Source organism: Cydia amplana, chromosome 2, assembly GCF_948474715.1.
Source record: "Cydia amplana chromosome 2, ilCydAmpl1.1, whole genome shotgun sequence".
NCBI classification, from domain to species: Eukaryota; Metazoa; Arthropoda; class Insecta; order Lepidoptera; family Tortricidae; genus Cydia; species Cydia amplana.
The window spans coordinates 14668577-14694957 of record NC_086070.1 but is presented as its reverse complement, the minus strand read 5'-3'; the positions used below and the strand labels follow the sequence as shown (position 1 = coordinate 14694957).

General features: G+C 37.5%; 2 protein-coding genes across 2 annotated transcripts; one reads left to right on the top strand and one right to left on the bottom strand.

The window, feature by feature from the left end:
• LOC134658774 (PRKCA-binding protein) lies at positions 1–26381 on the top strand. Its single transcript, XM_063514416.1, has 12 exons — positions 1–121; positions 202–339; positions 1173–1229; positions 1951–2046; positions 6115–6226; positions 19996–20124; positions 21133–21365; positions 21667–21841; positions 22214–22407; positions 22745–22897; positions 24580–24682; positions 25971–26381. Exons 2-12 carry the CDS (start codon positions 245–247, stop codon positions 26343–26345), a joined length of 1722 nt encoding a protein of 573 aa, XP_063370486.1. The 5' UTR covers positions 1–121; positions 202–244; the 3' UTR covers positions 26346–26381.
• Positions 9383–12061, bottom strand: LOC134655371 (uncharacterized). The gene is made up of 2 exons (XM_063510825.1): positions 11786–12061; positions 9383–11501 (listed from the first exon to the last, which is right to left on the bottom strand). Exon 2 carries the CDS (start codon positions 11474–11476, stop codon positions 9383–9385), a length of 2094 nt encoding a protein of 697 aa, XP_063366895.1. The 5' UTR covers positions 11477–11501; positions 11786–12061.

Here is a 26381-nt window from a genome sequence, read left to right as displayed (position 1 = left end):
AAATCCGTTTGACGTTTAGCCACGTATCTTGTGAAGCATATTTAGGATTAAATTTACTATTTATTAGATATAATACGATGCAGGAATACGACGACGATTATTTTTTCGAAGAAGACAAAATGTAAGTATTCGAAAAACCCGCATTGAAAACTTGTTTTTGTTATCAGTCGCAGTTATCAGTGAACTTCCTTTATGTTGCAGAGTGATATTGTTTGTGTAACTGTTGGTTTGTGTTTTGTGCGATATGTGGCAGTATAACCAAGTTTTTCCTTACAACGACCCGAGGATCAGCCCGTTGATGTACACGTACATGACGAGAAGCATGTTTGAGGATAAACAGTAATTAAATTATAGTTCATTAATCCTGAAAGTAATAGTTCTGTTAAATTTCTAGTATTTTTTTAGTTTTTAGTAAGTCATTATCATTAAATATATGGACTCGTAAAGTTAGTAGAGTAATCGTGAATCGCTTATTAATAAGAAGGTGTTATTGGATGCTGTTGTTCTATTGTTATTGCTTATTGTTGTTTTATTTTAAATATTTCTTAGGTAGGTACTCTAACGAATTCGTAACTAAACAGAGATAGCCGCACTTGATGCCAAATATCTCGAAGACTAAAGTCTATTTTTTTATTCCGTAGACTGAAATGACATTTCATACTATGAACATCGTGTGTCATCTCATACTATGAAATGTCATTTTAGTCTACCGAATAAAAAAATAGACTTATGAACTTTGAAGTCAATATGGGATACTATATTGCTTAAAGCCGTTGCTGTTAGAAACATTAGAAAACTAAGGGATCCAAATCGAATTTCATTGGCGTGGGGAACCCCTTATGTAGTCATATTTCGGGAATAAATTGATATACTTAACATGGAATTATTGCACCTTGTAGCAACTTCCACCTTGTATATGCATTAATTAGACTTCTTTTAAAATATATTTAAATCTACACTACATTATTTCTTGTTTAGTGTAATATTTATATATTTTAATTACTTATTTTAATTTAGAATTTCTACACAACCAGGGAGATCCAAACAAAATCGTTCGCAATTTTTGGTTTCGATAGAAGAAAGGTGAGTTGACGAAAATTAGAATGTGAAAAATCAGAAATTAACCACCTATATAATCGGTTTGTTTTAAACTCATAAAATGTTTCGTTCAGTTCCAACATCAGTCAAGAGTCAACATTGAAAGAAATTACACAGGATACTGATAAAGAGTAAGTATCTGTTTCACTGGTTTATTTCCTAGTTAAGGTAAAACTCGTGATTAAAAATACGATAAGTCCGCAGCCTACCTATATACCTACCTCCACCATTTATAAACCAATTCCAATTCATTTCATTTATTACATTCTACATTTTAGCTGCAGACCCCAAAAACAAGGCCTACTTATCAAGATTATTTCCCATGAAATAAAATTATTCCAAAACAATTACAATCACCAAATATGGGATGATCATGATCAACTAATATAACCCATGTTACTGTAATTTCGTATGGTTATTTAATAATGTGATTTAATTACCTCTCTAAGTGTTTGGTGACCTAACTGTAAGCTGGAATGACAAGATAAGGTGAACACCCGAGCAACTGTACGTATGACCAAAAAAGTGCATGAACAAGTGTGATAACGACAAATTAAAAACCTGTATACATTTACCTTTCTACCTTAATTAAGAAAGACCTCCCCTCTTTCCCGCCATTTGGTCCTATCCGACGCACACTCCCGCCACTCTTCACAATATGTGTCTAGCTCGTCCCGCCATATTCGTCTTGGCAAAGACAATAAAACTACTTAATTCTCGTTGGTCTTGGTCTTCTCCTGCCCCGATATCTTATTTTTAAATGACCAATAAATAAATAAATATAGGTTTGTGTTCTAATTACCTAATTATACACGTATTTGTAAGAGTTTGTTAATCATATTTTACATTTAGACAGATGAAAGAAGGCCAAGAAATAGACCAAGACACAGAATGCATATTCAACGACTTGCGGCGGGAGCGATACATGATACAGCACCAAGACCTGCTGTAAGTCAGCTGTCACCGTGTGATCGCCAGTTTTACTAGCCAGCCCTAGACCCTAAAGCTATAAAACGTAGCCACTTGCGCGACGAAGATGCCCATCCCATATCGAGCATATTAATGGACATGCGCCGAGCGTGCAAGCGTTTTTGCTTAATTCGAGAACGGACCTTAATTTTGCTTTGTGATGTATGTTCGTCCATATGCTCGATGAGTAGGTACGAGGGTTGGTCCGAAAGTTGTTAGCCGCTTCGGCTCTACTCACGCGTTATGAATATTATTAACAATTGTGAGGTATTTTTTAGAGATGCCACGAATATTCGGCAACTATTCAGTATTCGGCCTATTCGGCCACTTTGCCGAATATTCGGTATTCGGCCTAATGTAGCCTACTATTCGGCCGAATACCGAATATCTCTTACACCTAACTAAAAAGAAAAATTACACAGAAAAAATACCAAAAATTAGGTATATTTAATATTTAAAAAGTATTACTGGAAAGTTGTTAAATAGGAAGACCCTTTTTTAAACAATTGTTGATTATGAAATATTTTATTTTTATCATGGGTCTGATTTGATTGACTCTAACTACATTCATTAGTTCTGTTTTACAAAAAATATATCCTAGCAAACGTTGTGCTTTGTTGGCGAACAGTTTTCATAATAATTGTGATTCACAATGTTCGCATCTCATGCCGAATATTCGGTATTCGTCCGAGAGAGTGGCCGAATATTCGGTATTCGGCCAAAACCACTATTCGGGGCATTTCTAGTATTTTTCAGTACTTACTGAGATGCTTTAAAATCATTTTTATAAAACGCTTAGTCGTTTCGCAGCCATTTTTAGTATTTACTGCGATATTTCGCAGTTAAGACACGTTTTTTAAAGTGCACAATTAGCATTTAAGTAGGTAGCCCTGAAAATGGTATAAAAAATATTCTAATCGCAAGACTAGGTAGAGCCGGAACAGCTAACGACTTTTGGATCAACCCTCGTAGAGTCAGTTCGGACAGAGAAGAGTCTTCTCTTTCCGCACAGACTCTACAATGTAGGTACATCTCTATAGTATACTATTATTATTATACTCTACACTCAGGCCCGGATCTAGGGTAGAGCGAGTGGAGCGGCCGCTCTAGGCGCCGGATGGCAAGGGGGGCGCCGAAATGGCAAAACATAAAAAAAAAGTTTTAAAAGATGCGAGTGTAGCGGGGGCCCAAAATACGCTTGAAAACTTCAACGAAGGGCGCCAAAAACCGATTTCGCTCTACCCTGATCAGCCCTAGTAGCACGGTCGCATTTTTATCGTTTATCACCATGCATGTCACGTTCTAACAAGTATGTAAGTGCGAAAGTGACGGGCATAGTGATAGTCGATAAAAATGGAACCGTGCTGAGCCCGCAGGGGCTCGGGCCGGCACTGTCTATACACTCGTAAACAATGAAACATAATCTTTAATAGAAAAAAACCGACTTCTCTAACTATTAGCCTAACCCACTTAACGGTGCTTATACTTTATTTGGTAATATGTATACATTTTATGGTAATCATAGTGGTTGATTTAGTTTAGGTATCATAGTGGTTTTCCGGGTCAAGGTCCGGGTCTGGGTCCGAGTCCGAGTACGGGCCCGAGTCCGGAGTCCGGGGCCCAATCCAAGTCAAAATCGAAATTGAAAATCACAAAACGTGTACTATGCGTCGTTGAGGAGTTCTGTTCTGATCATCATCAGCAGTTCCACTTCATCAAATGCCACAGTTTTTAATGTAAATGCTTGATTTTCTGATGAAAATATATAAAATTCTATACGGATGCCTTTAAGATTTGAGAAGTTCCCTCGATTCCTCATGGATACCATGTTCAGGACTTGAGATTGACATAAATGTGCCTAAAAACCTAACTTGCTTAACAAACATAACGAAAAGGACAAATCGCCAAATGCGAGCTATGCGTCGTTGAAGAGTTCCGTTATGATCATCATCAGCAGTTCCACTTCATCAAATGCGACAGTTTTTAATGAAAATGCTCGATTTTCTGATGAAAATACAAAAATCTCTATACGCATGCCTTTAAGATTGGAGGAGTTCCCTCGATTCCTCGTGGATCCCATCATCAGAACTCGAGCTTGACAAAATTGTGGCTTAAAAACTTAACTTGCTTAACAAACATAACGAAGAGGACAAATCGCCAAACGTGAACTATGCGTCGTTGAAGAGTTCTGTTCTGATCATCATCAGCAGTTCCACTTCATCAAATGTCACTTTTTTTTATGTATATGCTTGATTTGTTGATGAAAATACAAAAATCTCTATACGCATGCCTTTAAGATTTGAGGAGTTCCCTCGATTCCTCATGGATCCCATCATCAGCACTCGAGCTTGACAAAAATGTAGCTTAAAAACTTAACTTGCTTAACAAACATAACGAAGAGGACAAATCGTCAGACGTGTGCTATGCATCGTTGAAGAGTTCCGTTCTGATCATCATCAGCAGTTCCACTTCATCAAATGTCACTTTTTTGAATGTATATGCTTGATTTGTTGATAAAAATACAAAAATCACTATATGTGTGCCTTTAAGATTTGAGGAGTTCCCTCGATTCCTCATGGATCCCATCATCAGAACTGGGTTTTGACAAAAACGGGACCAATCTGTATGCATATACATACAATCAAAAAAATAATTTTCAAAATCGGTCCAGTAATGACGGAGATATGGAGTAACAAACATAAAAAAAAAATAAAAAAAAACATACAACCGAATTGATAACCTCCTCCTTTTAGATTTGGAAGTCGGTTAAAAATCACTTCACACGTTTGGCATCTGCTCAAAAACTTCTCTGATTTTCATGCAATCCTGAAATAATAGTAAGTGTGAAATTGAAGTTAACAGTTAAACCTGCCGTAAAACACTTATGTACTTACATTTAATCTACTTTAGGTATACAACTGTAAGTGAGTTCGTTTTATTTCTCGCGATTATGAGAAACCTGGTTTGTTTTGAGTGTGTTAATTTAACTAGAATGTTATCAACTAATAGCAGTTAGATCAAATGTAGCGCTAGAGCTAGTGTTTATAAAAATATACGCTATAAATACAAAATAGTTTTTTATTACCATCCATCCCACCACTTAGTGTTTTTTTTTCTTATATTGTTATACTCGTAGTTGGCTTGTAAATTAATAACGTCGATCCTGCTGTTGGTACCTAGTAAAATTAACTAACATTTATTTTACCCCATTTTTTTCCGTGTGAATATTTAACATTTAACGTCTAAGTGCCATTTTATCATACTTAATGGCCGTGTGTTATTGTAATTTTCTACCTTTGTGAAAGCGAAAGTACCAAATAGTTAGGTAGTATATCCTATATATCCTTGGTAAGTTGGCACACGCTTACGTTAGGGTCAGAAGAGGGCAACATTCGATCGTTACGGGAATTACCAAACGTCTTGCACACTGTATCATTTAGAATTGCGAAATTTTCGTAGATCACATTCAGAGTGTGAAATCTTTAGGATATAAATAAACTTTTTAATTATTTCATTTCATTTTATTTATTTTCTTGCAACCATGGTGTTTACAGAATGTTCATTTGGCTATAAGCAGTACTTAGCTATAGACCCCGCTAGGGTATTAGTATGAGTTTCATAATATTATCGCATATACACACGTTTCAAAGATACTTATGTATGTACATCAGTGAGCTGCGAAATTGAATGGAGAAATTAAGAATGAATTCATTGATCAAGTCGCCATGCACTTTTGCGGCTGACGGTACTTGCACTACAGCCTAGGTTAGAGATTTAATTGAAGGTATGTTTACAAAAACAACATAATTGACTACACTGGTTGACACCTGAAACGACTAACAATGTTCTTAAAAAAGTGTCAACCGCTCTAAGCAGTTATGTTGTTTTTGTAAACATCCCTTCAATTGTAAGATTTGATTAGTTTATCGTTTTTTCGATGACCAAAATTTCTTAGACAACATATATTTGTGGATTTACAATAACAAATATTATATGTTTATCATTAATCAACGTGGTTATTTGACTCGATCATAAATATTATTTCAGGGGCATGACAGTGACGTCAGGCAGCGTCTCGCTGCCCAAGGACGAGAAGAACCTGATAGGCATCAGCATCGGAGGGGGAGCGCCGTTGTGCCCTTGTCTATACATTGTGCAGGTTCGTTATTGAAATGAAATGAAATAAAATGAAATGAAATGAAATGTATTTATTTGTCAGAATATGGTACATTGGTGTGATCTTAAATTAGAATGAATGCAAGTTCCATCATATTCTACCGTGAAGTCGGTGTACAAATATTTTATATTATTATTTATTAACAACAGGACGATAAAGTCTAGGCGCTTTTGAATTTGCTTTTGAGACTGATGTTACATTTCAAATGATTTACAATATCCAACAAAAAATAGTATCTTAAAAATGTAAGTTAGACATTACTAAATATTTAGTAAATAAGATAATGAAGAAGACGCTACATTTCTGGCGCTTTTATTGATTTTTTAAATTGAAAAACTAAGCCACGATACATTTACCTACTAGCTAACGTCACGAATACGTTGTGTGTATATACCTATATAAAAATATATAGTGTAGATATCTAGTATTATAATACTATGCTTAGTCAACATCCAGCACTCTTTAGTAGAAGTGATGGAAGTTTGCTTGAACAATTTAAGTAGGGTCACTTGTCGAACATTGAAACAGTCGTACACAGTGAAACTTTGCGATATCTCGGAAACTAGGTGTTATCAGCTAGTGCCGTCTGTCAAGCAAGGGCAGGCTCAGGGACCCCCAGCACCTTCCCAATATACGAGCGCGCCTCGGAGAAGGAGCACGTTGCTACGAGCGTTATTGTGAATTCGTGCGACAAAAGTAATATTTTTCATTTATTTTTCGCAATTTTTTACCAAGATATAGAGTCTACTTTGACGTTATTTAATTTTTTGTTGTGTTCTATGTGTATTAAAGTTACTTTGGAGCTAAATATTTTTAAATTTCTTTCACTCTTTGGTGCAGTTTTTTTTAATTGATTAAAAAAACACCCCCTAGTCTCACAATGAAACATTTTTATGTAGTAAACAATGAAACATGATGTTCACTGAACACCAGTATTAGTACACAATGAAACAAACTCATTATTTTTTTAATTAATTAAAGACTATGTCCGAAATTTGTGAAACTAAAATACCATGAAAATTGATAATAATTTGTCTATCATATGACAAAATATAAGATACTTAACTTTAGAAATGGCTGAGATAGGATAGTTTATATGTTGAATGTTTCATTGATGGCAAGGTTAAGGTCACATGTCTAACATTGAAACAGTCGTTTATAAACACTATGTCGCAAGAAAGTGTATGATATCGAGCATGGAGATGCTTAAAACCCTCCCGCGTCCACCTAGTTGGTAATCATGCTCCGTGGACATAAAAGGCGCCTTTCTCGCAGCATGCTGTAAGTGCCGACCAGATTTTCGATTCACAATGAAACTTAGGTGTGCGTACAATGAAACAAGTCTTTCGCTTTTAGATATTTCAGCAATCTTATAACGATTCCATATTTCGGAAACCTTATAAATAACAAATTTCAGCCTACCACTATATTCTCCTTTCCTTTCTCATTAATTGATTGAAAGGATGTATGTATTAATGTAACTTATTTATTACAACGTTTAAATGTTTATTAAGGATGTTTCATGGTAGACTATATACAGGGTGTCCCAAGAAGTAGTGATATACTGAAGCTGGGAGGTAGAGGACGTAGAGGGCTATCTGAATCACCCCCATGTATGTTCCGCGATTTTTCGTATTTTCGGAGTTATGATTTTTTTTAATTTTTCACCTATCGCCGAGTACGATGAGATTTTTATTCATGGTGACGTGAATTATTGCGGTAGATGCTTGATTTTTTTTGTGTGCTAAGCTGATAGATAGGCCAATTCAGTATGGTAACATTTACTATCGTTAGATCTTTGAATGGAATTAAAAAAAAAATTAATGCCAAGAAAGATAAAATTACCCAGTATGTTCACAACTTCAAGGGCGCTTAAAAAAATAAACCATACTGGGTAATTTTATTTTTCTTGGCATTAAATTTTTTTAAATTCTATTCAAAGATCTAACGATAGTAAATGTTACTGTTTACGGGTCTAACGGGTTTATAGCAGTAAAAAACTCCAATTTATAAAATAAGCGGTTTAATCTTTCTTACGGTAAATGAATATATAAAATTTGACACGGAAAAAAAACAAAAGACGATACGCTAACTTTTTTATAGATAAAATTATAAGCTGCCAGTCTCTGCGAAGGTTCAATTCAGCTTTCTTGCGAACATGCCCCCGGGCGTTGAAAGCTTCCCTTTCAACCCAAACTGCTCAATCCAGGAAGCAAGTACATTATAACAGCGGGCCGCCGAGTTGTTGCAGATGTGTCTGTACTTGAACCGGCGGGTGTGCGACTTAGCTTGAGTTCAATGGGGTAGGTTTAAAGTAAATTTAACACCTTCTCCTCGACCAGCACCAGGTCGTCAAGTTATAAAAAAACTCTTAGCGAGTAAGTGAGAACGCTAGTCAGTCTCTGTGGTAGATTTCAAGACTTCTTGCTCGTTCTGACTGCTGACGCAACTGCTTAACGCTGATGGACTAAAGTGGCCAATGTAGCGTACTCCTTGAGGTCATGAACCGGCACCGACGAGAGGACGGTCACCGATGGAGTGGTTGCAGCCACCTTGCAGCATCCTTGAAATAAATGGCAGCAGTTCTTCTGTGTGCGACGAAATACAAAGTCAGTGGGAAGTGGCAACCGAAACAGTGTTGAGTTCATTGACGAAAATTAATATTACAATATTTACAATACTCAGCACTCTTTAAATAAAATGTGGTCGACTTTACCCCAGCTTCCCATGAAATTTCAATGTGAAAGACATGCAGAACTGACATGAAAAATAATGTTATCATTAGCTGCAGCATTAGCTTGCGAATTACAGCTGCGCTTTGATAGGTAAGTCTAAGACACACTGCATGCACCCATAAATGATGTACAGTACAACTGAAATAATGAGTAAGGCTAGCAAGTACGAGTAAAATATTACTGGTTAAGTCGCCTGCTAGCAGTAGATGTGCCTAACATAGTACGAAAACATACGAAAAATGGCTATATAACAGTTTTACAAGTCTCAATCTACTAAGAGCCAAAGTACAGTACACTAATGAGTTTACATATTTAAAAGCGTAACTTATAATAGCTGTGCTAGATTATTAGTATTTAATAAATAGAATCCCCAAAAAACTAGGGGTTTCCTTTAACATTAAATTTACATATATGAGAATATTTTATCTTCTTGCCTAGTGAAAACCTTAGTTAAATGCTTTCTATCCAATTTCCTGTTCGAGGAATGATGAGATTGCTTAGTGCAGCCCTTCGCAGACTGCTGGAACCGCATGAGTTGGGTTCGAGTCTCATCGTCAAGCAATTTATTAATAGCGCAAGAGGCGACATTCGTAAAATAACAATTGATACGCGATGGAGCCGATACTTGACCGCTGTTTGTTGGGCCTGCGACTATGTACCCAAGCTTAGTCTGAAATAGTATCGTCTGACCATCACTTAGTTCAATTTTATGCGACCCTAACAAGTTCCAAAACAGGTTAGCCCCAATTAAGATATCAACCTCAGATGGCTTATGAAAGTTAGGATCAGCTAAACAGATGTTAGACGGAATATTCATTCGTGATATGTCTATCTGTTGATAAGGCATCTCGTCAGATATTGATGGCAAAACAGAACAATTTAAATAAGTCGAGTAGGTGTCATCTAACGATTTAATTGGCACCTGACACGTTTTACCTACGTGAGACTTTAATTTGTTTATGCCTGTAATCGATTTATTTACTTGATTAGTATGTAAATTTAACTGCTGACACATCTTCTCAGTCATAAAACAAGACGCACTACCATTATCCAAAACTGCTCTGGCTATGATCTCGCGATTGTCATGCCCATATACTTTAATTAATGCAGTGGTTAGTAGTCCGACGTCTGGTTCAGATGCATTCGAATGTGGAGTTGCTACTCGTATGCGAGCCGATAACACAGGGACGGAGGCGGCAGCCGGCGGCGACGCCGTTGAAGCCGGTGACGCGGGCCGCTCGCACGAACTTGATTCCGTTTTATGCTTATGCTCTGTGACATGAACGAGTGCATTATGCTTGCGCTTACAAATTCCACAACCTGCCTTCTTGCAATGGTTTGCATAGTGATCTCGTCGGAAGCAATTGAAACAAACTTTATAATTCGGCAGCAAATTAAGCCGCTCGATATTGCTTAACGCGAGAAACTGAGAGCAGTTATTTAAGCTATGCTCACCATTACATTTCGGACATATTTGAGACTGAGAAGTGACACAGGGTTCAGTGGGTTGAGTAGAAAGCAAAACCCTATGTTTAGATGCGATTTTAGCCGGCTGACTAGATTGACCGGCGCTAGAGGCGCTCGATAACTCTAAGGTTTCAATCAAATCTGCACGATTCCGCATAAAATTGATAAAAATATCAAATGAAATGGGTACATTCTTATCAAAGCTTCCTTTGTGTTCCTCCCACTCACGAAATGTCGTAGCGTCTAATTTATTGCTAATCATGTGAATAAGGAGCGTGTCCCAATGTTTGACAGGCTCGCCTAGGGATTCTAGGCATCTCAAGTTTTTGTTTACGTGATCTATAAGCCGTTTTAAATGCACGGACGACTCCTTGGTGATTGGCTCGATGTTAAACAAAGCAGATACATGGTTTTGCAATAGCACCCTTTTGTTATCGTACCGCTCACACAAGAGTGTCCATGCCACCTCATAATTGCTCCCAGAAAACTGAATAGAATTAATAACCAAGGCCGCAGATCCTTCCAACGATGCTCTTAAATAATGAAATTTATTAATGTTATCGATATCATCGTTAGAATGAATCAGACTTGTGAAAGTATCTCTGAAACCTAGCCAATTCTCGTACGAACCCTGAAATTTCGGTAACTGAATAGTTGGCAGCTTAACCAGCTTACGATTATTTGCACCACTTCGCGACCCACGATTACTACATGACTCAAACTCGTCACGTTTTTTAATGAAATTACTGAGCATGTCCTGGGCCCGCGAAAGTACAGAGAAGTAGTTATTTTGAAACTCATCTCGCTCTGTCATATGTGCATCCAAATTATCACTGCTGCACTCTAACTGTGTCTGTACATCATCATAAAGTTCATACAATGCCTCAATCTTACCTATACGCAACTGCAGTTGACTAGCTTCAGCTTGAGTCAATGATGATTCCTCCAATTGGCCTAGGTATTTAGTAAATAAGGTGAGTTGACCTTTGCAACTGCCTCTCTTGCGAACTAAATCCTTTTCATCAACCATTTTTGGGAAGCTGGTGTACGTAGACCTTGAATGTAAACAATTTACATAGAATTATTATTTAAAAATCTCTAGTAATAATTCCTGTTTAAAATTAATCCACAATACAGATCAAATGAAATCTACGACTAATATGACTATATTCTCGAGTAAATAGAATAAGCGTACACGAATAACGGCAAATTAACGGTCAGAGGTTACGTTGACAATAATCAATATCACATTTGAAATAATTACAACGAACTAAATTACAATGAATCTGACCCTAATAACTACCAAATAGGTACACTTTACAATAAAATATTCACTAACCTGGAGTTCACTATATAAATCCTACCTATTTATACCTTAATAACGAGTGCTGGTCCTAATAATAAATCCTAACACACTCAACACTGGCAGATTCCGATGTCCTGGTGAATTTCTTCATCACAGCCTCGGCAGTCATAACATCCACAGTACAGTGACAAAATTGGTATTTTATAGGTATTTCCCTTTGGTCTTTCAATAAGTTCTGGTTCCTTTATTTACACCCGGTTCGTGTGGACCATGTTTACGGGTCTAACGGGTTTATAGCAGTAAAAAACTCCAATTTATAAAATAAGCGGTTTAATCTTTCTTACGGTAAATGAATATATAAAATTTGACACGGAAAAAAAACAAAAGACGATACGCTAACTTTTTTATAGATAAAATTATAAGCTGCCAGTCTCTGCGAAGGTTCAATTCAGCTTTCTTGCGAACAGTTACCATACTGAATTGGCCTATCTATCAGCTTAGCACACAAAAAAAAATCAAGCATCTACCGCAATAATTCACGTCACCATAAATAAAAATCTCATCGTACTCGGCGATAGGTGAAAAATTAAAAAAAATCATAACTCCGAAAATACGAAAAATCGCGGAACATACATGGGGGTGATTCAGATAGCCCTCTAGGTCCTCTACCTCCCAGCTTCAGTATATCTGGGGGCACGGTAGTGCCCCCGCCAAGACGAGCAAAGCGAAGCGCAAGGGCACTACCTACCTTTTCTCGAAGTGCTTCGTCGTTTTTTTTGAACCCTCATAACTTGGGTTTGGATTATACCAGATAAACAAAATTCTCGGGATATGGTGTCAATAGTGGACTTATTAAACATAAAAAATTTCAATTGCATAGCTCTTATACTTAAGATTTTATTCATATCTAAAAAACCCCGATTTCGTCACTGACTCACTGTTGATCATCAAAACCTCTAGGGTACTTCCTGAAGTCCTAGGAAGCTGAAATTTGGTATGTAAGATAGTATTAGTACACAAACAACAAAAAAATTCAAAAACTTGAAATCTTTTGCCCCTAAGGGGAGGAAAAGGGGAGTGGAATTTTGTATGGGAAATCAATAACCGCTGAACCGATTTAGTTGAAATTTGGTATGTAGATAGTTTTTGTAATGGGGAATGGCATAGAATAGTTTTCAACCCCTAAATCACTCCGTAAGGGTGAAAAGGGGGTGGAAAAGGGCGTTAGAGGAAAAAGAGGGTTGAAGTTTGTATGGGGAATCAGTAAAAAGCAGATTGTATAAAAGATGCCCCGAGGTACGTATTTCAGGATTTTTAATAGTACCTTAAATCACACGCGCAACCCTTTAAATTAGGGGATGGAAGCAACTTACAAAAAGAAGTGAAATCCCACCAAAAACATTTTCATGTAAAATGTTGCCAAGACGAAACCATAAGGCTCGCACTGACAAAAAGTTACCAGATCTCTTGTAGAGCCAAGCTTCTAACTCTACAAGCCCTAACTTCACAATCTCTACACCTCAGTCAAAATATGTGGCTTGGCCGTTTCGTTACTCCAAGAACTATTGTATTATAAAAAATAATGAATACCTAGTGAATACATTTTTCACCTTACGTCCATGTGACAGTAGCGAAACGGTCAAGCCACATATTTTGACTAAGGTGTAGAGTTTGTGAAGTTAGGGCTTGTAGAGTTAGAAGCTTGGCTCTACAAGAGATCTGGTAACTTTTTGTCAGTGCGAGCCTTATGGTTTCGTCTTGGCAACATTTTACATGAAAATGTTTTTGGTGGGATCACTACTTCTTGGGACACCCTGTATATTACATCTGTTTCACTGTAAAAATTAGAGTGTTTCATTGAAAACATGCACAAGTACACAATGAAACAAAACTCATTTTTCAAAAAAAGGTTTACAATACAGAAACTGTTAAAGATAAGTAGAAACCTTGAATGCCATACGATAGCCAACTAAATTGTTTATCTTCATGCGAAATGTCACACTCGTAACTGTAAAAAAACCAGAGATAGAAAGGCTTGAACTTTTAGTGTTTCATTGATCAACAACTAACCCTACCTAATTAAAGTGTGTCATAGTAGAACGGCTGGATACAAAGTGTGAAAAGTTATATCATAATCCATAAAAACTGCCATGATTGCAATCTAGATGCCTTCCCTGTCAGTGGGAACGGCATAGTTGGTAGCGTGCATTGAACTGCACGCCGATTAAGAAGTTGTCTTCCTCATAGCACGATTTATCGGTGAGCAATGAAATAGGTACCAGTTACCTACGTAGCATTTTTTTATTAGGTACTTACAAATAAAGTAAAAACTTCCCTGTTCCTATTTCGACTTTTAAAAAGAATCTGTATTTTATCTATCTGTCATTCAGGCCTTGCGCTATTCATCATTTTAAAAAAGCGGCCAAGTGCGAGTCGGACTCGCCCATGAAGGGTTCCGTATTTAGGCGATTTATGACGTATTAAAAAAAACTACTTGCTAGATCTCGTTCAAACCAATTTTCGGTGGAAGTTTACATGGTAATGTACATCATATATTTTTTTTAGTTTTATCATTCTCTTATTTTAGAAGTTAGGGGGACACACATTTTACCACTTTGGAAGTGTCTCTCGCGCAAACTATTCAGTTTAGAAAAAAATGATATTAGGAACCTCAATATCATTTTTGAAGACCTATCCATAGATACCCCACACGTATGGGTTCGATGAAAAAAAAAATTTTGAGTTTCAGTTCGAAGTATGGGGAATCCCAAAAATTAATTGTTTTTTTTTTCTATTTTTGTGTGAAAATCTTAATGCGGTTCACAGAATACATCTACTTACCAAGTTTCAACAGTATAGTTCTTATAGTTTCGGAGAAAAGTGGCTGTGACATACGGACGGACAGACAGACGGACAGACAGACGGACAGACAGACAGACATGACGAATCTATAAGGGTTCCGTTTTTTGCCATTTGGCTACGGAACCCTAAAAATAATGAACCACATGACTGCCCCACCACGCGTTACAAGCAACTGTGTAGGGGAAACTGGGGAGGGTTGATCACCCCTTTTGATTTTGGACTGAATTTTTTAAACCATTAGCAGTATTGAAAAGCTGTATAGACCATACGATTCAGAATTTATCTATTTATTAATACTTTGAATTAGAAGATAATTGTGCTACAATTTACACCATTATTTAAAGAAATGCCATACTGTAGACTTTTACCATGTGTCCCCTGTATAAGGGAGACATGTTTACCCCTGGTCGGGAGCCTTGATCCTGGGGGGAACAAGTCTCCCAGGTTCTGGGGACACATGGTAAATAGATTTTTACCGTGTCTCCCCATACCAGATTCTCACTGATTATATAACCCGAATCTGAAGTAGGAATGCATCTAGAATTAGGAAAACACAAAACGAACATATATATACTGTATCTTCCATACTTAGAAATTATATTTCCGCCAAAAAGATGTATTGATGCGAAGGGATCAAGTCTCCCATGCTTGGGGACACATGGTAAATAGATTTTAAGCGACAATGCCATACTTTGAGGGTTGATTTCACGTTAATGTATTGAGTTAATCAACAGGAATTTAATCTATTAAGAAATCAAACACATAATGATCCGTAATCTTTTAATTTTAAAAAAGGAACTGGTTTTATTTTAGAAAAAAGGACACAATACTGGTAATACATTTTGTGCCATCAAAAAGTTAAAAATATCAAAAAGAAGTAGGTAACAAACATAAAATTTCTTCTAACAAGTACAGTTTTCTGTAGAATACTTAATAATAATAAAAAAGTTAAATTGTTTATAAACGAACTTCCAAACAATCATAATTATTACTGTCAATTGCTCTTATTTATCATTACCACCCTTGGACATTCAAGTAAAAGTATAATCTCAAACGTTTTAACAGTCTAGAAATGCCTTATTTGCCAAATTAAACATCTAAGTAATAATCACAACAACAATAGCTAATACTTAGTCACAGTATATTAATCAGTCTTCATCATTAATTACTAAGTATTTGGCTTTAAACATCAAACTATATAGATAAACCTTAAAGGTTATTTTAACAAGTTGACTTATTCGTATCACAAATATATATTCTCAAAAACTTCAACATTCCAGAAACATTTTACCGAAAGAAAACAAAACATAAATCTAAGCTTAAAATTACTTGAGCAAGCAGTCTCATCCATTTAGATCAGTTTTAACAAAAATTAACGTTCAAAACTAAAACTATTAAGAAAATATATACCTATGTATGTTATTAACATTTTCTTTGATGTACAAAACAATTATTTCGCAATATTAAACTGTCTGAGTGACTTAGGAAATTCAAACGAACCTATGCGTCTCGAAGAAGATTTGAACTGGGGAGGAGGAAGCTTTTTTACTACTTGATATTTTCCGATCAGACTAACATCAAGTTTTTCGGGCCATTTGAACTTTTTATCGTCAATTTTTTTTGCGAATTTGACATCTAAGCTCGCTAAATGCACTTTAGTAACCTGGCCTACGTAACGGTGTACCAGGTTTTTATTAGATGTTAAGTTCACCACAAGCCAATCCCCTATATTAACATTCTCATCATCACCATCATCATTTTCTTCAGATTCACTTTTTTCGTTTAAATCATCTTCTAATGTATAAGCATCAGAGTCTGGTGATGGTGGCAAGATCATGTTTTCTTCGTCAGAACTCGTTTCTACAATATTTCTTCTTTGTTTCTTCGCTTTCGGAAGGTTTTTCTGCTTATCCATGCTTTTCTTTCCTAAATTTCTTTTTACTGTTGCAGCTACTAATTTGCGCTTCTTTTCTTCCCTTTCACGATGCTCTTTTTCTAAATTTTCTTTCTCAGGCGTGTCCGTCAATATTTTCGTCGTACCTCTTTTTCTACCTTTATTTGTATTCTTTCTCGGTCCTGCCTTGGGATGCGGTCGAATCATGACTGGGCTTACATAAGTTGAAAGTGTATCTGAAATATTTGCGGGTGTAGATAAAGTAGCATGAAACGTGCTGTTGGAGTTAACCGCAGCATTTGTAGAAGAGTTTTCCAAAGCGTGTTGTTCATCTAGCCCAGAATTTGTCGCAATTGCAAGAAGACTATCAGATTGATTACTTGTTACAGTGAACGGCTTAGTTAAGTTTAATGGAGATTTTTGCACGGTATGGTCATCACGTGCAGGTGTTATACGCAGATTACCAAAGCCTGGAGAAGAATGCTGGAGAGCGGGTTGATGAGCAAGATTGGTATCAAAAGGCATTGCCTTACCTTGAACTCCAGAAGGACGGGTAGCAGATAACATTTTTTTAACGGCTTGTAAGCATTGCTGAGCCAAACTTTGAGTTTGGTAATCGTGGGTTGGATTATCATAAGTAACAACCGCGATGGAGTTGCCTTCTGCAAGTGGCAATTCTGGCGCAATAACAGGAGATGACTCTCTGTCCGTAGTACTTTGCATCTGCATATCGATCACAACGTCTGCGTCTGTGGCTAACTTGTCGGGAACGTCCTGTTGGGCTGGAGTTGGGCGGTTAGTAGTGATCGATGTACTTACAATCGTATGAACCAGAGCTGATTCTCTCTCTCTTGTATCATGTTGCTCTAAATCTGCGACTGCAGATTGACTTGGCCATGGTGTGACTTGAGTCACACCTGCGTCAGTAAATGGCTCTATGGGATTGTCTTGCTGATCCACAGTTGGAGTTGGAGCAGAAGATGGTTCTCTCTCTTCAGTATTGTGTGACTCATCGGGTCGATCTGTCACATACGACGATAAATATTCATCATCTGTAAATATGTCTGCATTTAAAGGGTAAATACCTGTGATCTGAAAACTCTTGGTGATGTTTCTTGGGGTCATGGCTAGGGGATACGCTCTTCCTAATAAGCCGCCGATGTCGTATATTGTAATTGTCCTCCCAGGATGTGAAGCCATCCAATCATCGCAGGCTGTGTTATAATAAGTCTTCAGAGCTCCAAATAATATGCGGTCCAGGGGCTGCAGCTTGTGCGATGTATGTGGAGGTATGGTCAATAAATGAATCCCATGGTCTTTGGCATATTGCACTGAATCTATGCTTATATGACTTTCATGGTTATCGAATATGATGAGGCTGGGGTTCTCTTTGGAGGATCGCACATGTTTTTGAAAATGTTTTAAAAATTGCAAAAACGTAACAGCATTCATCCAGCCGCTAGGATTCGTAGCGCCACTGGTTCCTGGAGGACTGTTATCAATCATCCTGTCTTGCCAGTTTTTTCTAGGAAAGATCATAAAAGGTGGCAAATGATTTCCAATTGCGTTAATTGCGGAACAGACTGTGACTAGCTGTCCTCGTTCAGCAGATGTAACTTTAGATACTTGTTTTAAGCCTCGACTAGCTACAACTTTTTTTGGCTTATGAACAGTTGTTAGTCCGGTTTCATCAACGTTGTATATTTGTTGTGGGTCAAATTGGTACCTATCCATCAGGCTTCTTAAATTTCCGAAAAATGTTTGAACATTATGTCGATTAAAGCTTGTTGCTCTTGACAAGCTCGTAGCCTCTGGCTTCCTTAGTGACAACTCATTATGGCGTTGCATGAATCCCCAAAACCAATCATAACTAGCCTCTTGTTTAACTTCCCAATTGTCAGGAAACTTTTTTTCATTTCTTTTCACAAACTGATAGGCCAAAGTACGGACATTTTTCGGAGTAAGGCCATAGTACAACTTACTAGCTTCCTCTAAATATTTTACCAAATCTTTTTCTTCTTCGTCAGTTAATACTTGAGACCGCTTGTAGTTAGGTTCATATTGTATTTCTTCTGTCGATGCTTGTTGCTTTCTCGCATATCGTTTTAAGGTCATGAGAGGTATGCCATATTTTTTTGAAGTTCCTTTAACGGTATTACCAGCTAATACTTCAGATACAGCATTTTTTAGTCTTTCCTTATCTATCGGTTTTCTTTTTTTCGAACCTTCTCTGGTCGTATATTTTCGTGGCATGATTTCCTAAAACAAAAAAAAAACATGACAGCTCTATGAATCGTTTTGTTATTTATTAATTTATTAATTTATTTTCTTTATTTAGTTAGTTCATTACCAGGTAGACTTGATCCCTTTAGGGGTGACATGATCCCAGGATCATATCTCCCCCAAAGAAAAAGACAAAGTCTCCCCATACATAGTCAGGTTATAAAACGTGCCGTGACCGAAACTTATGATCGCGTATTTCAATGAAATCATAGTTAATTAACACTTCAATAAACAACAAATAGAATAAGCACACTCACTAACAGCATTTCTATCACATTTTACTTAATAAATCCAGTTAAAACTTACCGAAAATTAAATAAAGCATGCAGCAACTTTTTCACCGTCCGCCATTTGCAAACCACTGACTTGTTCCAAACGGCGCCATGACAGAACGTGAAGTTAGGAACGAATGAATGAGTGTTGCTAGCGTAAAAAATTGTACGACGTCTGGTTAAACTTGAAATGAAGATTACCAAGTGTCCCCTAGGGATCGACCCTCCCCACCCTCACCTACGACATTAGAAAACCAGTTAGAATTTTAATTTATTGCACGAGGTACGGTAAACAATTACCTATATGACTTTTCGAATGTAACATAACATACATATGCGTAGCATAAATTTAAGACCGTATCAGAACTTTTAAAGGTGGTAGTAATTTTTTTTTAGGCAGTTTTATAGTATTATACCCCATAATAACTAGAGATGCCCCGAATAGTGGTTTCGGCCTAATACCGAATACCGAATATTCGGCCCCTCTCTCGGCCGAATACCGAATATTCGGTGACCGAATATTCGGCATGACAAACGAACATTTTTAGTCACAATTATTATGAAAACTGATCGCCAACAAAGCTCAACGTTAGATGACGTTAGCTAATACATATTTTTGTTGAACAGAATAAATGAATAGAGTCAAACAAATCAGACTCATGATAAAAATAATATGTTTTTTAACCAACCAATCAAAAATGGTCTTCGTATGTAACAACTTTCCAAGAACACATTCTAAATATACCTACATAGTTTTTGGTTATTTTTATTGTGCAATTTTTATTTTTAAGTAGGTGCAACAGATATTCGGTGTTCGGCCGAATAGTAGGCAACATTCGGCCGAATACCGAATATTCGGCAAAGTGGCCGAATAGGCCGAATACCGAATAGTTGCCGAATATTCGTGGCATCTCTAATAATAACTGTTTCAGATATTCGACAATACCCCGGCATCAAGAGACGGCACGCTGCAGAGCGGCGACGAGCTGGTGGGCGTGAACGGGCAAACCGTGAAGGGCAAAACCAAGGTGGAGGTCGCCAAGATGATACAAGCCGCTAAGGTATGCGATATGGCCGGTTACGGATCTCCGTGGTTTGCATCAGGTCTCTTGACGTTGTGAAATAAGTATTAAAACTAATCGAGCCAAAAAATCGACACATCAACATGTCAACATCAGTCATGGACAGAGGACAGAAAACATTTTAATGAATAACTAATGCCATTGACAATAAAACTTTTTATATTCGTGTTTTACTTTTCGTACCTGCAGTAGGTATTTCTTCGTAAATGTCATTTGTACAGTATACATATTTTGAAAACTATCCTAAAACTGATTGCGACAGGTCACCGATTGTATCACAATCAAGAGAGTCAATCGATTAGTCATACCATAGAGAAATAAAGACAAGAGTGCTCACTCCATACATCAGTTCAGACTATTAATTTCAGTGTCTACATCTAGCATCGAGTAGCGGAACTATCAGTACTGCTACTTGACAATAGATATAGCACCGACCGGAAAGTCTTATCTCAACAGCATAAGACTTTCCGGTAGGTGCTACATCTATTGTCAAGTAGTAGTACTGATAGTTCCGCTACTCGATGCTAGATGCTAATAGTCTTTTTGGTACTAAAACTGATGTATGGAGTGAGCACTCTATGTATTTTTTTCTCTATGGTTATACATATAGACTATATACAATGTGCCTAGTCGATGACAGAGAGCAATGAGTTTAAGAAAATGATTGCCACCAAAATAATATATGATTTCTACAACTATTCTATTGATAGTTATTATTTAGGTACTATTTACTCATGCATATCAAGCTCCGGAAAAGCATTTGACTAACGGTTGATGCGGAAGAATGCAATGAATGCACGTGCCTTCCTGAGGTAGTGCAAAAACACACCAGCAGCTAGCCTCATTAAGGATCAAAATTGTCATTGCAATACCTTACAATTAACAATAAAGTGCGCGGCACTTTTTAATAACAGCCTATAAAAAGAAGGCCTCGAAATATGTGTTACTTCTGATGTACTCGTACCTAATGGTAGATGTTGTTTCCAGGATGAAGTAACAATAAACTACAACAAACTCCACGCCGATCCCCGCCAAGGCAAGAGTTTAGACATAATAATGAAGAAGATGAAGCACCGGCTCGTTGAGAACATGTCTTCGGGCGCGGCGGACGCGCTCGGCCTGTCGCGCGCCATACTGTGCAACGACACTCTGGTCGCCAAACTCAACGAGCTGAGAGAAACGGAGACCACGTATAAGAGGCTCGTCGAACATGCGAAGAGGTACATATAAAGCACTGACATGGGTAATTGAACAGTAATAGACATGCTGGTGACGACGAATACAAATTCATGGCGTCAGATTAAGTGTAGCTACCTTTCACAGTCACTTTCGTAAAAACTAGTTACAGTTGCTATAAATCTACCTCGGGTTCCTCTTTAGGAAATTGTTACTAGAATTTGTTTTGAGTTAAGTTATTTGACTCACACATAAAGTGCTCCTGCAAAGTCGAAACACATATTAGTTGGTACCTATTACACTTTGGTAAAAAAAACTACCGACATCCAACTTTCCAATCCCCAGGATGCTGAAGGCTTACTTCGACCTGCTGCAGACGTATAAGTCGCTAGGCGACATATTCTCGGGCATCGGCGTACGGGAACCACAGGCGCGCGCCTCGGAGGCGTTCTCCAAGTTCGGCCAGTACCACCGCCTGCTGGAGCGGGATGGTATTAAGATGCTTAAGGCGCTAAAACCGGTGAGACTATCATTGATATTTAAACATCTAGAACTCTGAAGGAGTGCTGCTAGCGTACAACATTGTAAGTTGGTAATTTACCTAATATTCTCAGACTTTGTAGTCAGGACTCAGGAATACGCAAAGGTGCATTCTTCCTTTAGCACTACTACTGACACTGAAGGAACGCATTAGCGTTTGGTTTTGACATTTCTAGAATGCTTCTCTTTCAACTATTTGGGAAAATCAAGGGAATACCTAGGTGCACTTATGTTAGTGAACCAGAAAATCTGCCGACAAGAAAGTCAATAGTCATCACAGAACAAAGATCAGTGGTGTTTACTCTGGTAGATAAGCGTAGACAGCTGTGTATTGAAGAGTTTCCATTTCCAGATTCTAGCAGACATGGGCACGTACTTAACAAAAGCCATTCCAGACACAAAGCTGACGATACGCAAATACGCGGACACGAAGTTCGAATACCTGTCGTACTGCCTCAAGGTGAAAGAGATGGATGATGAGGAGTACGGATACAACGCGCTGCAGGAGCCCTTGTACAGGGTGGAGACTGGCAACTACGAATATAGGCAAGTTATCATCAAATGTCAAAAGACGTTGACTACTAGAGAAGGGCCTTTTTAGAACTCGAAAAATTTCGAGCCGAGCTAATCCGTCCACGGCTCGTACAAGGTGGAAACAAGCAAATATGAATAGGTATACTCATAAACGTCATCATTTCAGTTGGAAGACCTCCACTCCTGGACAAAGGTCTTCTCTTCAATCAATTACGGTTCAATTTTATGTTGGATCAAGACCATTCCGAGTCTACGATGGTTACGTTTCCTCGACACTTTTCTATTTAGATTAAGATTGAACATGTTAAACTGCATTTAGCAGCAAACTTCTTACAAAGCATTTTTTCAGGTTAATCTTGAGGTGCCGGCAAGATGCCAGGGCGCGATTTGCGCGGCTGCGTTCTGATGTTCTAGTAAAGTTAGAATTATTGGACAACAAGAAAACGCAGGACGTCGCCTACCAGTTGCGGCGATTTATACAGGGTTTAGCCGTTTATCACAAGTAAGTGTTACCGGCTGTCTGTTCATTGATAATTAGGTTTGAGTTAGGTAACATTTATTCAAACACCGCGCTCAACTACTTACTTACTAACATATAAAGTGTTGGTAAAAAGCTATCCGAGATCTTTACCGACACAAATATTTTTTACTAATTTACCCCGGTTTGTAGTAACATCCACTAAGCTATCAAGATCCAGCTTGAAACTAATAATGGGCAGGACAGGCGAATGCTAAATGCTAACGTATAAATATTAGTGTCCGACCGAAACATGTTTTTTTGCCGAAACCGAAACCGAAACCGAATGTTCGGCTTTGGCTCTAGTTTCGGCCGAAACCGAAACCGAAACCGAAACTTTTGAAGACTTGTTAAAATCGTGGAAAAAATGTCATAAAACCGCTTTTAAACTCATATTAAGGGGCTGTCAACACCCAATGTCCTTGAAATTGATGTTACTTAAGGGGCTCCGCCACGCCAATGACCTTCGATCTGAATCCCTTAGTTTTCTTATGTTTTTTGTAGCTTATCATATTAACAGCAACGGCTTTAAGATATAGTATTCCACATTTACTTCAAAGTTCATTGTCTTCGAGATATTTGGCATCAAAGTTGAACAATTTAAGGCCAAAAAACTGATTTTCTGGCCATAACTTTTGTGTTAATTCGTTTAAAATTAAAACCCTAGACACGTTTTACGACACGTCAAAGACAAACCCAAATATGTAGAATTCGTTTCCTTCACAGCAATCTAGATACAAAAAAAGTGTTCTTTTAGACAATGTTTAAAAAAATCATAAAATACTATCAATTTCTTTCAAAATCCGGTAGACAATAGTGGAGATAAAGATTGAAGAACCGATAGCCGTTTGTCTTATAAAAATCTATCTGTAGTGCAAAAGTAGGAGATACGATTCAAAACTTGTCATAAATCGATGAAAACCGCAGGTAGCCTCTTTTAAGAACAACTATTTGATTTAGTAAAGCAAAAAATATATTTATACCTATATTAATATTTATTATATTTTAAGACCGTCGCACTCGATACATGATTGAACGACATCGGCTCGATAGAAAATAATTACAAAGATTGGTCTTAAAATCACCATTAAACGGTTCTAATGTCAGTCAGATGGCAGTGGCTTTCGTAAAAACTAGTGCCGACGCCAATTCTTGGGATTAGTTGTCAAGTGGACTCCATGCTCTCATGAGCCGTGGCCAAAATGCCGGGATAACGCGAGGAAGATGATGAGTTTTCTTATTATTCCCTTGCCCAGGCCCAGTAACATGCGACAGTGCTATCTCATTTACTACCTACGATACAATTAGACAGTGTGCGCGTTTTAGGTATTGACAGCCTCTTAAGACTGCGTCGACCGTTCATCATTAGTAGAATTGTGTTTAATAATAAACCGATTAATTTCTGTATACATAAAAATCTGTATATGTATTAATATTGTTGTCCTACTTGTTCCACAACTTTTGGTCTTTGTTACATAGTTTAGTTTCATAGAACGAAGTACCATTGCGTATGTTTCGGCCCGGCCGAAAGGTTCGGCCGTTTTTTGGCCGAAACCGAAACTACGGCCGAAACATGATTTTTTGGCCGAAACTGGCCGAAACCGAAACCGAAACCGAACCTTCGGTCGGACACTAATAAATATTAACTAACCAACTTTTTTTCTTAGTGAAACTGTGGACCACTTGAAAGAAAATGCGACTCTATTCCCTGTAGAGGTTGACTTATCGCAAAACGCCTTCCAGTACAAGTCCACGACGCCGTGTATCCAAGTAAGTATGAGCCAGACGCCAGCAAGTGCTAGCACAACTTTGTCACGGAAGAATGCTTAATGCACATTTAATTTATGTGCAAGAGAATTGCGTGCATTTTCCTCTGTCACTCTAATTACGCCATATATTATCATTGGAGTAAAAGAGAAATACCCCCGCAATTTGCAAAATTCGGTTTTTGCGGTAGCCCCTCTGACAAAATGATTAATGGATCTGGGGGCACGGCAGTGCCCCCGCCAAGTCGAGCGCGAAGCAAACACTGCCGTACCATCCTTTACTGGAACCATTTCGCCGCCGAGTCGAGGACCCTATTTGAGAACCTCTGGATAAGACCAGAACGCAGAAATTTTCGTCATCCAGTAAGCTATAATCACATACTTAAAATCCAAAATTTCAAGTCTGTAGGTCATTTAGTTCCGAAGTTAAGCGAAAGCAAAGTTTCGCATTTATGACACTCATTCATTCACTCACTCATGATCATCAGAGTAGAACTAGTACTTCCCATAAACTCAGAGAGCTGAAATTTGGTACAGAATTAGGGTTTAATGGCCACATAAAGGGAAAAACTAAAAATATTGCAATATCAGTCACGTTTTAAAGATCTAAGAACTGCATAAGTAAGTTTTTAATCCCATATAAATATATGATATTACAAAGTTACTGTTGCAGTTCCTACAAATAGTAGGTAAAGTAAAGGTACACTACCTACGATGTACGATGTGAGTATGAATGAAGATATGTTTAGTTATGATATGTGTATACATAGTATGGGTTCATACCCATACTACTCATACTACTCATGTACTCATGTACCCGAAAAGAAGGACTGCCTACAAAAAGAGATGAGATCCCATCAAAAACATTACATGTAAAAAGGTGCAAAAAAATTCGGATTAAACACCGGCAAAGAGAGAGTCATCTCTAGATAGAGATGCCAGGCGTTTTAATAATTTGTGCTGGTGAAATAAATTTTGGAAATAGCTTCTGATAATTCAAATAAATCGTAGGTACTTATGGTAAAATAAATCCCATTTTTGATGGGATTTAATAATAAATCGTAATGATCGTAGGTACTTATGGTAAAATAAATTTAACGATTACGAAACGAACGATTTATTTGAATTATCAGAAGCTATTTCCAAAATTTATTTCACCAGCACAAATTATTAAAACGCCTGGCATCTCTATCTAGAGATGACCCTCTCTTTGCCGGTGTTTAATCCGAATTTTTTTTAGTATTAGGTACGCATTTTGGAATATGTAACATTATCAAGGTTTTTTTTCGCAGGATAGTCAAGAAGAAGACGATATCGAATATGCAAGAGAAATTCAAGAATATCACGACATAAATGAAGACAAAGATGTCCCCGTGACAAACAGAAGACAGACTAAAGACAAAGATTCAACAGATTCCTCCCAACATCTGCTGTCTATTGACAACGACTTTAATTTTGAGACCAACAACCTTACCAAAAACGACAACTTCGACAAATCTGACTGCGATAAGACTGACAATTTGACTCTTCTGACGGAACTCGGATTGGCTGACAATGATTTCGGTGAGTTTCAGAATGGGCTCATGGATGATTTCATGCCCGACAAGAATAATGACACTGATGACGTGTTTGACAAGTTGTTGAGTGAATTGAATATAGGGAAGTAACATTTAGTGGATTTTATTAAAATATGATTTTTCATA